This window comes from Podarcis liolepis (assembly GCF_965112155.1).
Source record: "Podarcis liolepis genome assembly, chromosome: 9".
In the NCBI taxonomy this organism is placed as follows: Eukaryota; Metazoa; Chordata; class Lepidosauria; order Squamata; family Lacertidae; genus Podarcis; species Podarcis liolepis.
In genome coordinates this window covers 73101441-73115076 of record NC_139564.1, presented here as the reverse complement: position 1 = coordinate 73115076, position 13636 = coordinate 73101441, and the positions used below count along the sequence as shown (strand labels likewise).

Sequence of the window (13636 nt, the reverse complement as noted above, 5' to 3'; positions counted from 1 at the left end):
TTTTAAAGTAAAGCTGTCTCCTTTAACCCACACTTCTCAGACTGTCTTAATGCAGGCCACTCAGCCACTGCTCAGAGTCGGGGGAAGCTGCGAAGAAAGCCAAGTCAGTCAATCGTTTCCATTACCTGGTTGCCGCCATATATTCTATTATAATTCATAAAATGTAACAACTAGAGAACAGTGAAGTCTCTTTCTGATTTCTTCGAATCACAAGGCATCAAATATATAAAAGGATGTCACATAGAGGAGGGAGAAAGGTTGTTTTCTGCTGCTCCAGAGAAGCGGACACGGAGCAATGGATCCAAACTACAAGAAAGAAGATTCCACCTAAACATTAGGAAGAACTTCCTGACAGTAAGAGCTGTTTGACAGTGGAATTTGCTGCCAAGGAGTGTGGTGGAGTCTCCTACTTTGGAGGTCTTTAAGCAGAGGCTTGACAACCATATGTCAGGAGTGCTCTGATGGTGTTTCCTGCTTGGCAGGGGGTTGGACTCGATGGCCCTTGTGGTCTCTTCCAACTCTATAATTCTATGATTCTATGATCAATTAGAAAATAATATGACAATAAAATCATGTTAAAGTTGGAGATCCAGTCGAGGTCAGGGCATCCCATGCCAAAACACCAGCACTAACCTGGTCCTCCATTAACCCACCGAAACAAGGAAGGAAGCATAACCAGTGAAAACTACAGACTCAAGACTTCAACGGAAACAAAGCATTTGGTTTATTGGGCTGCAAAGTTGAACGGTATGATGACAATCGTGACGCCAGAGTCAGAAACTCTAGAATGTGGCTGTCGCCCAAAAGACCACTGTCCCTTAGGTTGATCCCATATATATCTATGCTACTACGTTATACGTGATGAGACCAGACGCCTGCTTGGAACTCGTGGTTCTCTTGATGATTTTCTTGATGCCCCAGTTTGTCTCTTTCATATTCCTTTCTGTTATGTACTGAAGTTCTCACCCTGGGCCAGCAGGGGGATACTGTAGATAGTTATGCAAATGAAGGATCGAAAAGTGGCGTTCAGTGATTGGATAGTTTTAGAACGTTGCAACAGTTACAATTGTTCTGTAGCTCTATATAAGCAGGCTGACTGAGCTCCTCAGCTTAGTTCTGTTCCAGCTTACAAAATAAAGAGCTGCTTTGGAGAAATCGCTGTGTCGTCTGCTATGTCAACCCACAACTTAACACTTTCTCATTCCATTGGTGTCGGGGTCTCAAATACACTTGTGCCAAAACTCAAAAAAGGGTTATTCAATCCCTAACGTGTAGAGACATTGCACAGAACTACGCTTCACAAGATGGTGGTGCGGGTAAAATGGGCAGGAAGGAGAGAACCACGACGAATGCCGATCAGAGCTACTTGGTCGAAATTGGATTTAAAACATTGAATTATAAAAGTTCTGGCTTGATAACACACCACATACATTTAAAGCGCATGGGTTCCCCCCTCCCCAAAGCCTGGGAACTGTAGTTTGCTAGGGGTGCTGGGAACTGTAGTTCTGCGAGGGTGGAGGCCCTTAGATGTAGGGTGTGTAGCAGCTGAAGTTGCTACTGTCTTGACCCAGTGGGGCTTCTGAGTAGACCTGCTAAATATTTATTAAAGGGGCAACTGTATTCACATTGCAAGGTAAGTAAAGCAAGCGCCTCACTGACCGAGGAATGGATGTGAGGTAAACACAACTCGTGGCTGGCCAATCCCCCCCCGCTGGCGTCCTCCGATGCCGCTCTGGCTGGCAGCCGTGGTTGGGAGTGGTCAGGGGCACGGACTTATAAAAAATATTGGGGGGGCCCGGGAAAGCTCATGAATAATAAATAAGCTCATGAATATGCAGATAAAGTGGCGCCGCCTCCTCGTGAGCGAATAGGGGAGAGCGTGCTGCGCCTATTAATCAGCTCCGAAGGAAATTGGGTGGAGCTTTTGCTCGGGAGGGAGGACAGGAGGCATGCAGCCCGACCCTGTGCATTTTGGGCTGGGGGAGGGGCGGCGGTGGCGCTCTGCTGGAGGGGCGCCCGAGATTATTGGGGGGGGCGGAGCCCCCCAAACGAATTTTTGAGGGGGCTCTGGCCCCCTCAGGCCCCATGGAGTCGGCGCCTATGGGAGTGGTGGGCGAGTGCGGGAGCGAGGCCCATAGGACGGCAGCATTCCCCTTGGTGTGGCTTGTTGCTTCATCCCCGCCTCGCTGCCCTCTGAGGCTCTTTCACGTCTCCCTTGAGGTGCCCAAATGGGAGGCTTCCGAGGCGATGAGTTTGCTTCTATAATGGTGCAAATTCCGTTGTCAGGGATTATTTTACACACCTTTGATGCAACTGGGTACTACTGTTTAAACTTTTTGTTCTTCTTTTGTATTGTAGAAACAGACTTGTTTTTTTGCCCCCGCCCCAAAAGTGCTATTATTAAAACAAGATGTCTGAGTCCCTATTGGTTTTGGCTGTTTTTTGTTAAATTTCTTTTTATTTTCTTTTTTTAAAAAAAAAAAACCTTTTATTTCCATACAAACAAACAAAAACACACTAAATCTACATACCAAGAAAAAATAATAGAAACATTGAAGAACAACCTGCTTAAACATACAAAAAATTACCTACACCCATGTGACTTCCTCTGGGTTTTTTCCTATAGAGATTTTGAGCATCTTTTAAAATTCCTCATGAATGCAACCCCCCCAAATTTTTAACTCTTCCGCAGCCCCACCATGAGTGCATCACAGTACCCTCCGCCTCCTTACATTTCCAGCAAAAATTGGATTTTGACTTGTATATTTTGGCAAGCTTTCTGAAATTTATTTCCTTCACCACGCGGTCCGAGGGGAGGTTCCAACAATATAAAAATGCAACCTTGAAATAAGAAGGATTATTTCAAGGATGATTCCCTGGTCCTGAATGGGGTAACTGTGCCCCTGAAGGACCAGGTGCGCAGCCTGGGAGTCATTTTGGACTCACAGCTGTCCATGGAGGCACAGGTTAAATCCATGTCCAGGGCAGCTGTGTATCAGCTCCATCTGGTACGCAGGCTGAGACCCTATCTGCCTGCGGACTGCCTTGCAGGAGTGGTGCATGCTCTGGTTATCTCCCGCTTGGACTACTGCAATGCGCTCTACGTGGGGCTACCTTTGAAGGAGACCCAGAAACTGCAACTAATCCAGAATGCGGCAGCTAGACTGGTGACTGGGAGCAGCCGCCGAGACCATATAACACCGGTCTTGAAAGACCTACATTGGCTCCCAGTACGTTTCCGAGCACAATTCAAAGTGTTGGTGATGACCTTCAAAGCCCTAAACGGCCTCGGTCCAGTAAACCTGAAGGAGCGTCTCCACCCCCATCATTCTACCCGGACACTGAGGTCCAGCGCCGAGGGCCTTCTGGCGGTTCCCTCACTGCGAGAAGCCAAGTTACAGGGAACCAGACAGAGGGCCTTCTCGGTAGTGGCGCCCTCCCTGTGGAACGCCCTCCCACCAGATGTCAAAGAGAACAACAACTACAGTACCAGACTTTTAGAAGACATCTGAAGGCAGCCCTGTTGAGGGAAGCTTTTAATGTTTGATGTATCACAGTATTTTAATATTCTTTTGGAAGCCGCCCAGAGTGGCTGGGGAAACCCAGCCAGATGGGCGGGGTATAAATAATAAATTATTATTATTATTATAAGAACAATTTACAGTCGGAAGAATAGGGCAGGCCTTAAAATAGGTAGCATCCGGTTCCTCCAGCCTATCAGGAGAGGGACGTTCACCTGCAAAGAGGGACACCTGCTCTGGAGACCCTCTTGCTCTGGCTGGGAGGCCATCAAGGAGCCATTCTGGGGGGTTGCCAGGGGTGGAAGGCAAAAGGCTTTGGTTCCACCGGTAGGCACAGAAAGCCTTGGAGCTGGTGTGCTTGTTTTGCTTCCCTTTGGAAGGAATGGGACTTCTTGCTGAGATAGCAACCCCCCCTTACTGTTCTTTCGCATCCAGGGGGGAAAGGATTTAAAAGGGGGTGGAGTGGGGGAGTGGGGGGCTCCGAGCAAATTGACATTTCAGCCAATGAAGGCCGAGGAAGAGAAAGCAGTGGAGTGCTGTCCCCAAATGCCCCCAAATCTATGAGGGAATCAGTGGAGTTGGAGAAAGCACACAGTGACGGGATCCTGAGTCTATGCAGCTAACTGAAGATGGATCCCAAACTCCTGCCCAATTCATCATCTCCCATGGACCAGGTGAGCGTGACGCTGGGAAAATGGCCTTGTGGGCCAAGTTAAACAGACCTCTGGGGAGGTTGACTTTGACCCACAAATTGGAGGATCCCAGTTTGGTTGCCTGGGATTTGCAGCCATTTGTGTCACAATGGCGGGGTTCCAGTGTCCCTGGAGACGCCAGAGAACTCCAAGGCAGTTGCAGACATATAGAGAGATGTCTTGCTGCAGGCGCCAGTGCTCCCATTGCCCAGGACCCCAACCATCCCTCCCTGCCCCCCTCCCCCAATCTGCCCCCTCTCCGAAGATGCCCCCCTTACTCCTGAGATCTTCCCTGAAGACATCCCCCTCCCGCCTTCCCCCCTCCCCGAATTTGCCCCCTCCCCCCAGATCTTCCCCGAGGACATCCCCCTCCTTCCTTCCCCCTCCCCCCAGTGTCCCCCTCAGACCTTGTCCCCCTCCTCTGCTCCCTCTCCCTTCAGCCCACCCCCTCCTCTGCCCCCCTCCCCCCAGTGTCCCCCTCAGACCTTGTCCCCCTCCTCTGCTCCCTCACCCTGAAGCTGCCCGCTCCCCCCTTAATCCCTCCCAGAAAAGATCCTTCCCTATGTCCCCTCCCCCCCCCTCTAAGAGACCTTTCTTTGTCCCCCTCCCAGCTCCGCCCTTGCCCTCCTACACCCCGGAGCACTGGGCGGAATATGACTGAACTTCACTTCTTGGTAAGTATGACAGCCCAACGGGTTGTTGTCTTGGCAGAGGGCGCCCACGAACCCTGGCCCCTGCCTGCCTACACCTTCGCTGGGGCGAGCGGGCTGCCTCCTTTCTCCTGGCCGTGCTTCCTGCTTGCTCCCTCCCTCCTCAGCCCAGTCTCACCCATCCTTCTTTCAGACATTGTGATATATTGCTATATCGCGATGGTTAGCTGATGATAGTAAGAAAAGATGGTAAGAAAAGGTGGGAAGATCTTTTTTCCAAAAAGGTTGGAAAGATCTTGTCACTGTTATACTCAACTCAGGTCTGGTCAGCCTTACTCATTGAAACATTTTTCATATCCTAGACTGCGCATTTTCACCCCAGACTAGCTTTCATTTTCTGATTGAAGGTAGTGCCAAATAATAATAATAATAATAATAATAATAATGCTTCAGAGCAGAGTCCTGCAGGAAAATATCTGGGTTGCCAAAACAAGTAGCAGCAGTCCTTTGATGAGCTTTCTTGAAAATAGCAGTATTTATTTCCAAGTATATCTTTTACTTTGTGGTATAGAGATTAATAAGGAACACCTGCAGGATGGTAAGAAAAGGGTTTGCGGCTTTCAGGAGCCAAAACATTTAGGAACTAAGCTATTCCAAAACTAAGGTACAACTAGATTTTATTTTGAACAACTGCAATTGCAGTAATAAAGAGTCCACTTGTGATTAAAATTAAAGAAAAAATAATTTTAATTTTCCTTATTCTACTTGTTGATTCAGTGCAATTCTATTACAACTGATTTTGACACCTCGATGACTAAGCTGTAGCAATAAACATCTGATTACGGCAACGTAATCAGTCTATCTCATATATTAGTTTCACCTTTTAAGTTGAATTACTGAAATAAATGAACTTTTCAACGATATTCTAATTAGCTCGGCAGGCTTCCTTTCATGCACTTTACTTAGAGTCCGCATCTTGGGTTCACAGTTCCCTTCTGAAGGCGGTACTGCAGCGGCAATCGGAGAGCCCGGTCATTGTGCGCACGCTTTGCTAGACTTACCTAGAGCTACAAGATGTCTCTCAAGGAAAAGCTGATTGAAAATGTTCACAAAGTATGTCCCCTACCCCCCTCGAAGAGACCCTTTTTGCCCCCACCCCACCCCACCCCAGCTCTGCCCTTGCCCTCTCCCTCCTACACCCCTGAACACTGGCATGAGTACGACTAATCAAAATTTCCTGGATGGACCTCTGCTCGAAGCCTGAAGAGTCAAGTTGGTCACTGTGGCATTCGTACGGAGCCCCCAGTCGTCTCACGGACTAGTGACCCGTACACCACTAATCCGCTGCCCCCAACCAGGTTCTCCCTGGTAAAATCACTTCAGTCTCAGTCAGCTTCTCAATTAATAAAGAAGAGTGTATTTTATTTCAGACTTTCAGAGTTGGAGATGGCGTTTATAAGTGGTCCATGTTTCACAAGCGTACAGCTGGGTTGGTAGTACAAGAGCCTAGACTGAAACACAAAAGACTAGTTTCAATGGACCAAGAATGGTTTTCATGGCTGGTTCTGACTTTCCCCTTTTCCCAGTGGGAATTCCTACCTGTAGAGCAGAGGCCATGGCTGGTCGGCAGCTGCAGTGCCTGTGTGCTTTGTTCTGTTGTTGTTGTTGTTTAGTCGTTTAGTCGTGTCCGACTCTTCGTGACCCCATGGACCAGAGCACGCCAGGCACTCCTGTCTTCCACTGCCTCCCACAGTTTGGTCCAACTCATGTTGGTAGCTTCGAGAACACTGTCCATCTATCTCATCCTCTGTCATCCCCTTCTCCTTGTGCCCTCAGTGCTTTGCTCTAGACAGATTGCTGTTTCGTGGCGCTCACTGGTTGCTATTGGACAGTTCTTTGGATAGCCTGAGCGGATTGGCTGAGCGCCTTGCGAGCGAAAGGCTCAGCTTTCATTAGGGCAAATGTTCTACCCTTATTTATGGGAGCCTTTGGAATAGAAAAAGGAAAGGACTGTGTCAGGATGTGTTTTGTGGGGACATTTGCAGAAGTGAAGGTGTTGATTTGGGGTACAGTCGGGGGGGGTATGGTGCCTGCTGGAGGGGGAAACCCCCCGCCACCCTTTCCAAAAATTCCGGTAACAATGTTAAGAATGGCCCAAAGCTCTCCCCTCTCCCTATTTCTTTCATTTGCTTCCTGAAATTTATACACTGCTTGACTGCATGAATGAGAGGGTCAGGCTCTCTGGGTCCTGGCATGGCCGTAGCTCTTGAACCCAGAGCACTTGGGACCTCCTTTCTCTCTTTGCCAGCCCTTCATGCTCTGGGCTGCCTCTGTCAGGCTCTGATGATGCCCCTTCAGGTCACTGAACTGCAGAGAGATGGAAGGAATTGGTCATGATGGGCCGGCAAAGATCAATTAGGCTCCACATATGTATTTCTGTTCTGCCAATTTGGCAGTGGTTCACTGTTTTCTCCAGACGCCCCTCCTCACACACAAACACCCCCCCCCCCCCAGAATTGGGGCTGCCGGCATCTGAGTCGCTCTCTCCGCTCTTCTCTTCTAGGATCAGGTGCTTAAGGCGCCTCTTCAGACGCTGCCACAGGGTGCCCCCCCCCCAGCAAGACCCACAGCAGCCCATGGCGCCAGGTGAGCCAATGGCCCTCCTTTTTTGGACAGAGGAGGGCAGGAATGGGCCAACCTGTTTTGTGGGGTCCAGTGAAGGAAGCAGGGGACTGGGCTGCGGGGCATGGCTGGGGGGGCAGTTGTCAGGAGGAGGGGCACCTTCCCTGGGGAGCCACATTCTGGGGAAGCTGCCTTGTGGGGACAGAGGCCAAGGGGTGGAACGATCTCATGGACTGGTTGGGCACAGAAGAATGGTGGGAGGAAGCAGCTGGACAACCAGAAAGGGAAGACATCTCAGAGCCCAGGGAGTGGAGGGGGGACAAGGAGAAGCAGTCAGAGGGAGAAGAGGCCGGGGAACCAGGGGAGGGGAGCCAATGGGTCTCAAACCCTCGGTGGGTGAGGGACTTTCTCCTGTGTCCGAAGACGGGCTCCGGCAGATGGAGCGGACGAGATCCAGAGGGAGCTGTTTGTGCACGTGCCGTAGAGGGAAGTGAGGGGCCGATGGGGCTCATCCCCCTGGAAGGGAGGAGCCCATCGAGGAGAACTCTGATTCTAAACCTCCGCTGCCTCATGGGATGGCTTTGGAAGAAGAGTGGAGTCCCTAAGATGGTTGGGCGGCATTTTGTAGGCCTCCTTCTAGCAACTCCTGCAGCCCAGCTGGTGCCTTATGCCTTGCTCTTCTTTCCTCTGGACCACCTCAGGGAGGCTGAGGGGGGAGGGTCTTGCTGTCTGGGCACAGGGTTGACACCTTTGTTTTGGCAAAAGACAGGACAGGGCAGGGGACAGAGAGAGATCCGGAAATTGTTAACATTATTTTGCCTCAAAAGATGTCACGGAATTTTGGGTTTTTCCGTTCCTTAGGATATATGATCTACCCCCTGTGTAACTCCACATGTCAAGAAGAAAAAAAACTTCCCTAAACAGTGGATGCATGATTTTTTTAATGCTGCCTACAGACTAAGACAGGGACGCGGGTGGCGCTGTGGGTAAAACCTCAGTGCCTAGGACTTGCCGATCGTATGGTCGGCGGTTCGAATCCCCGCGGCGGGGTGCGCTCCTGTCTTTCGGTCCCAGCTCCTGCCCACCTAGCAAGTTTGAAAGCACCCCTAAGTGCAAGTAGATAAATAGGTACCGCTTTATAGCGGGAAGGTAAACGGCGTTTTTTAATAACCACACTGACAGGACAATGCTTTTATTAGGGTATTTTTTTAAAAAAACACAAAATAATCACTAAGCTTTGTATGATGTTATAGGGAGTGGTAAATATGTGGGATGGGGTTCCATGTTTTAAGTTCATATTGACTCCTTGCCCGCCCCCCCGACTGAATAAATAAAAGGTGCTTGGGCTCCCCCAGCTATGCAAACTCATGTCCTCCAGAACCATAAGCTATGTTGTTTTACACCATATTGTCCCACAGACTAATTTTGCTGAAGGATGAAGCAATTAATCATAAAATGAAACAGCTTTTATATAGAAAATCTGCATGAAGCATCCTCCGTGAATATATACAAAGAATGAGATAACCCAAAACATGCCTGTGTCGACTGGTCTAATGAAAAATATAAAGAGGCATTTCCCCCATGCCCTCCCTTTTTCCAAGAGCAGCAAAGGCACAAAAGCATGAACAAGTAATTCCTTCCAGCACTGCTGTAAGTAAATCAGGGTAATTTCCTACATGAAGCATAATAGAGGCAGTAAAGACTGAACAACACTGCTGTCTGTCTCCATACTGAAGTCATGGCAGAGATCAGTAGTGAAGTCATGGAATACAGAAATAACTTGGTACTGTATTCATTTAAACTAAGGGAGGTACGATAAGGAATGTCTTTCCAGAAACACCAGACCTTTTTGGTTTGATTGATTTATAAAATGCCCCTGTGCTTTATCTTGCAAGTATACCACCTTCTCAAATTATTTAGACAGTTTATCATGCACAAAAACCTTTTGTTCAATCTATTTTTCCACTCCAGGTTTAGAAGTACTGAAAGCAGTTTTTGACAGAGGCATTGCTGCTTTTGGTATCCAGCTGTCACTTCTAGGCAAACACGTTTGCATTTTTTAAACTATAAAAACCTGCAAAATCTGTTTGGACTGGATGAACACACCACAAATGGAGATTGATCTTTCAAAACTATTTTAAACTATTGGCCATCTTCAGCCCCACTAAGCACTGCACTCATTTGTGTCTTCACTAAGACGTCCCTGGTGCTCAGCATTCCTTTTTCTCTGAGGTATTTCATTAAGAGAAATCGACTCCGCCATGTTACCTTAACTCCATATTCGTCCTCAGGAGTGTCCTCAACCAGCACAGATGTAGCCTCAAAGTCATTAGAAATATCCTCACCAACATGATTACTAAATGGGCCAGGAGTAAAGCTATCCATCTGGGGCAGACAATAATTATGGGCCTCAATGGAGGGCTGTTCTGGAGTGCATCTCTCTGGTGGGCTGAATGCAACTGGGTCAGCATAAGGAGATAAGGGGCAGGGACAAGGATTTTCCATCCCAGCCCTAGAATTGCTTGTAGGGCTGATGGAAGCTGGAGCAGAAAGAACCCTTGGCTGGTTACAGCATGTCTCAAAGTTTCCTGCTTGTCCACCAAAGTCCAAAGGGTGTTGTGAAGTCCCCACAGCACAGGATTCTGTTTTTGCATTCTCAAACATTAGTGGAGAAAACTTGTAGGCTGCAGGCCTCCAACGCCTTCCTGCCACCACAGGGATGGCATGGCTGGTATCCTTTATTTTCACGCTTGGGGAACCGTGGCACCACCTCTGGAGACCCAGTGATCTGGCACTCTCAAACTGTGGAATTATCTGAGGAAAATAAGCAATAATAATAAGCTAACACAAACATCCCTATTTCAAATACCTTAATGTACACTCTTAGTAATCTTTGCAATAGTTCTGCAACATAAGTCTGTATTATCTCCATATTACAGTTGAAGGCAGTGTAAGAAATTAGCAGATGATGGATAAATGCTTCATTTAACCCTTTGCTCTGCATATTCTAAATCAAGGGTTTCCAAACCTTCTACCCCCAGGGCCCATGTAAGAGGACTAAGAATTACTCAGTCACAAAATGGAAGTACAAGAGTGGAGCCATTAATAAGTGGGCAGAGGTAGGGATTGGCTTATCAGCTCCGATGACTGATACCATTTTCAAAATAAAAAAATTCCTTCCAGTAGCACCTTAAAGACCAACTAAGTTAGTCCTTGGTATGAGCTTTCGTGTGCATGCACACTTCTTCAGATACAGAAGTGTGCATGCACACGAAAGCTCATACCAAGAACTAACTTAGTTGGTCTTTAAGGTGCTACTGGAAGGAATTTTTTTATTTTGACTATGGCAGACCAACACGGCTACCTATCTGTAACTGATACCATTTTCTCATTGATAGCCAATCCCTCTTTGGAAATTGCTAGAAAGGGTTGTGCAAACATTATATTGTATTTATATTCATTTTCTAAATATCCAGATTTTAAAAAACAAAACCAAATCTCATGCATGTGATTTACAGTAATCCTATGCGTATTTTCTCAAAAGTACGACTCACTGGGTTCAAGAGGTTACATCCAAGTAAATGTGCATGCAATTGTTACCTTATTATTTTATTTATTATTTCTCTCTCATGAAGAGAAGTAAGGCACCAAACTGCCAGAATTATGAGCAAAATAAGCACTGTAATGGTTTCATAGCTACAAGCCGAGCTCTTCCTTGTCTTCTATTGGCAATTTCCAGAAAGACAGTTACAAAACCAGTGTCCCACAGCACCATAAAACACTCAACCGTTTTTATGGCATCTGCTTAGTGGTCAAGAACGTACTTCTGATACAAATGTTGAAACAGAGTCAAGTTTGAAATGTTTTATGAACAGAATTCCACTGAAATAACTGTCTCCAGGACTGAAAGAGAATTTGGAGGTATGAACAGTTTTAAACTATTTTGTAGGCCAAAATAATCTAAAGCGATAGTTGTACAGGTAAAGAGAGATAAGAATAATTAACAAGAGCTGGGTTTTCCAAGGAAATATGGGCAGGCAAGCTTAAAAAAAAAGAATAATAATAACTTGTGGTCTTATTTTGCAAGGCAAGGGCAGGATAGTGAGCTTTTGAACACAGAGCACAGAAAACAGTGAGGACACCAAGCAAGGGCTGCAGTTGTGCATTAACAGTATATTCCCACAATATAAAGGAAAAGACAAGAAGACCATACCCAAGTACTCCCAATCTGATTTACTGGTTTGGTGGGTACACATCTTGGACTGCTCCCTGGATGAAGTGGCGTCCCATAGGGGTACACAAGCCCCTCTTTGGGGGCCTCAGTGAACAAGAGCTCTCCTTTCCATCCTTTGCTCACACGCCTCCTCTTTGGAGGCATCAACAGCTTTGAATAAAATGTTCAGCTTCATGGTGTCCCCCGATGTCAGCGGGGGAAAAACCGAATGGCACTCCTTACGAGTGGGACAATCTGCTTCTAGACCTGCAGAGAGAAAAATAGTGCGCTTCTGCCATCGATTGTTTGCTTGAGATCTTCTTGCGTTCTAGCTCAAGCACAAAATGAATTTATCTTTAATATGGTGGACCCCCCCTCCCTTGGTTGCCTTCTGATGCTCCCGGTCATAGCTGTCAACTTTTCCCTTTTCTTGCGAGGAATCCTATTCGGAATAAGGGAATTTCCCTTTAAAAAAGGGAAAAGTTGACAGCTATGCTCCCGATTCTTAACTTTTTTTAAAGAAACCGAGGGGGGCTCCTCTCCAACCCATCTGCCCCCCTCGGTTCCCTGGCAGCCCTGCTGATGATGATGATAATAATAATAATAATAATTTATTATTTATACCCCGCCCATCTGGCTGGGTCCCCCCAGTCACTCTGGGCGGCTTCCAACAAAACACTAAAATACAATAACCTATTAAACACTTCCCTAAACAGGGCTGCCTTCAGATGTCTTCTAAAAGTTAGGTAGTTATTTTTCTCTTTGACATCTGATGGGAGGTCGTTCCACAGGGTGGGCACCACCACCAAGAAAGCTCTCTGCCTGGTTCCCTGGAATCTCACTTCTTGCAGGGAGGGAACCACCAGTAGGTTCTTGGCACTGGACCTCAGTGTCCGGGCAGAATGCTGGGGGTGGAGACGCTCGTTCAGGTATACTGGACCGAGGCCGTTTAGGGCTTTAAAGGTCAGCACCAACACTTTGAATTGTGCTCGGAAACGTACTGGGAGCCAATGTAGGTCTTTCAAGACCGGTGTTATATGGTGTCGGCGGCCGCCCCCAGTCACCAGTCTAGCTGCCGCATTCTGGATTAGTTGTAGTTTCCGAGTCACCTTCAAAGGTAGCCCCACGTAGAGTGCATTGCAGTAGTCCAAGCGGGAGATAACCAGAGCATGCACCACTCTGGCGAGACAGTCTGCGGGCAGGGAGGGTCTCAGCCTGCATACCAGATGGACCTGGTAAACAGCTGCCCTGGATACAGAATAGACCTGTGCCTCCATGGACAGCTGTGAGTCCAGAATGACGCCCAGGCTGCGCACCTGGTCCTTCAGGGGCACAGTTACCTCATTCAGGACCAGGGAGTCCCCCACACCTGCCTGCCCCGTCCCCCAAGAACAGAACTTCTGTCTTGTCAGGATTCAACCTCAATCCATTATCCGCCATCCATCCTCCAACCGCCTCCAGGCACTCACACAGGACCTTCACCGCCTTCACTGGTTCTGATTTGAAAGAGAGGTAGAGCTGGGTACCATCCGTATATTCAGTGGCGTAGCGTGGGTTGTCAGCACCCGGGGCAAGGCAAGTAATTTGCGCCCCCTAACCCGTGGATTTGCGCCCCCTAACCCTAACCCCCAGATGTTGCACCCGGTGCAGCCCGCCCCCCCTGCACCCCCCACGCTACGCCACTGCGTATATTGATGGCCACCCAGCCCAACCCCCCTGATCTCTCCCGGCCCCTTTCCTTGTTTCGGCTGAGCATGTGGCCCGCAGCCTCCTTAGAGGCTCCTGCCGCGGCCCCCTCCCCGAGTGTCCTCCCCCCCCCCCGCCAGACGCACCGCGATCTCGGAGGGATCCCGCCGAAGCCCCCGCTCCGGAGCGCGGCCTTGTCTCCGCCCACAGCCCGCCCAAGCCCCGCCCCCGTTCTAAGCACCCTGACGCTCT

At 48.3% G+C, this 13636-nt stretch overlaps 1 protein-coding gene and 1 long non-coding RNA gene across 3 annotated transcripts in view; one reads left to right on the top strand and one right to left on the bottom strand.

Moving 5' to 3' along the window:
* Positions 1–8661: 8661 nt before the first annotated feature.
* Positions 8662–13589, bottom strand: RHNO1 (RAD9-HUS1-RAD1 interacting nuclear orphan 1). Of its 2 annotated transcripts, none has more exons than XM_083460619.1 (3): positions 13531–13589; positions 11699–11965; positions 8662–10299 (listed from the first exon to the last, which is right to left on the bottom strand). In XM_083460619.1, exons 2-3 carry the CDS (start codon positions 11861–11863, stop codon positions 9628–9630), a joined length of 837 nt encoding a protein of 278 aa, XP_083316745.1. In that variant the 5' UTR covers positions 11864–11965; positions 13531–13589; the 3' UTR covers positions 8662–9627. The 2 variants fall into 2 exon arrangements, with proteins under 2 accessions (XP_083316745.1, XP_083316746.1); XM_083460620.1 differs by lacking the exon at positions 13531–13589 and adding an exon at positions 13097–13166.
* The window catches only part of LOC310686682, a 52334-nt gene continuing 51524 nt past the window's right edge, over positions 12827–13636 (top strand). Inside the window, exon 1 of the long non-coding RNA XR_014516044.1 lies at positions 12827–13056. This is a non-coding gene — a long non-coding RNA (uncharacterized lncRNA). The remainder of the gene's footprint in view (positions 13057–13636) is intronic.

Coding starts and splice junctions, on each gene's coding strand:
- RHNO1 (XM_083460619.1), bottom strand. CDS start 11,863: ATGCCTCCAAAGAGGAGGCGTGTGAGCAAAGGATGGAAAGGAGAGCTC. Junction 10,300..11,698: donor ATCAGATTGGGAGTACTTGG/GTATGGTCTTCT, acceptor TATTTTCCTCAG/ATAATTCCACAGTTTGAGAG.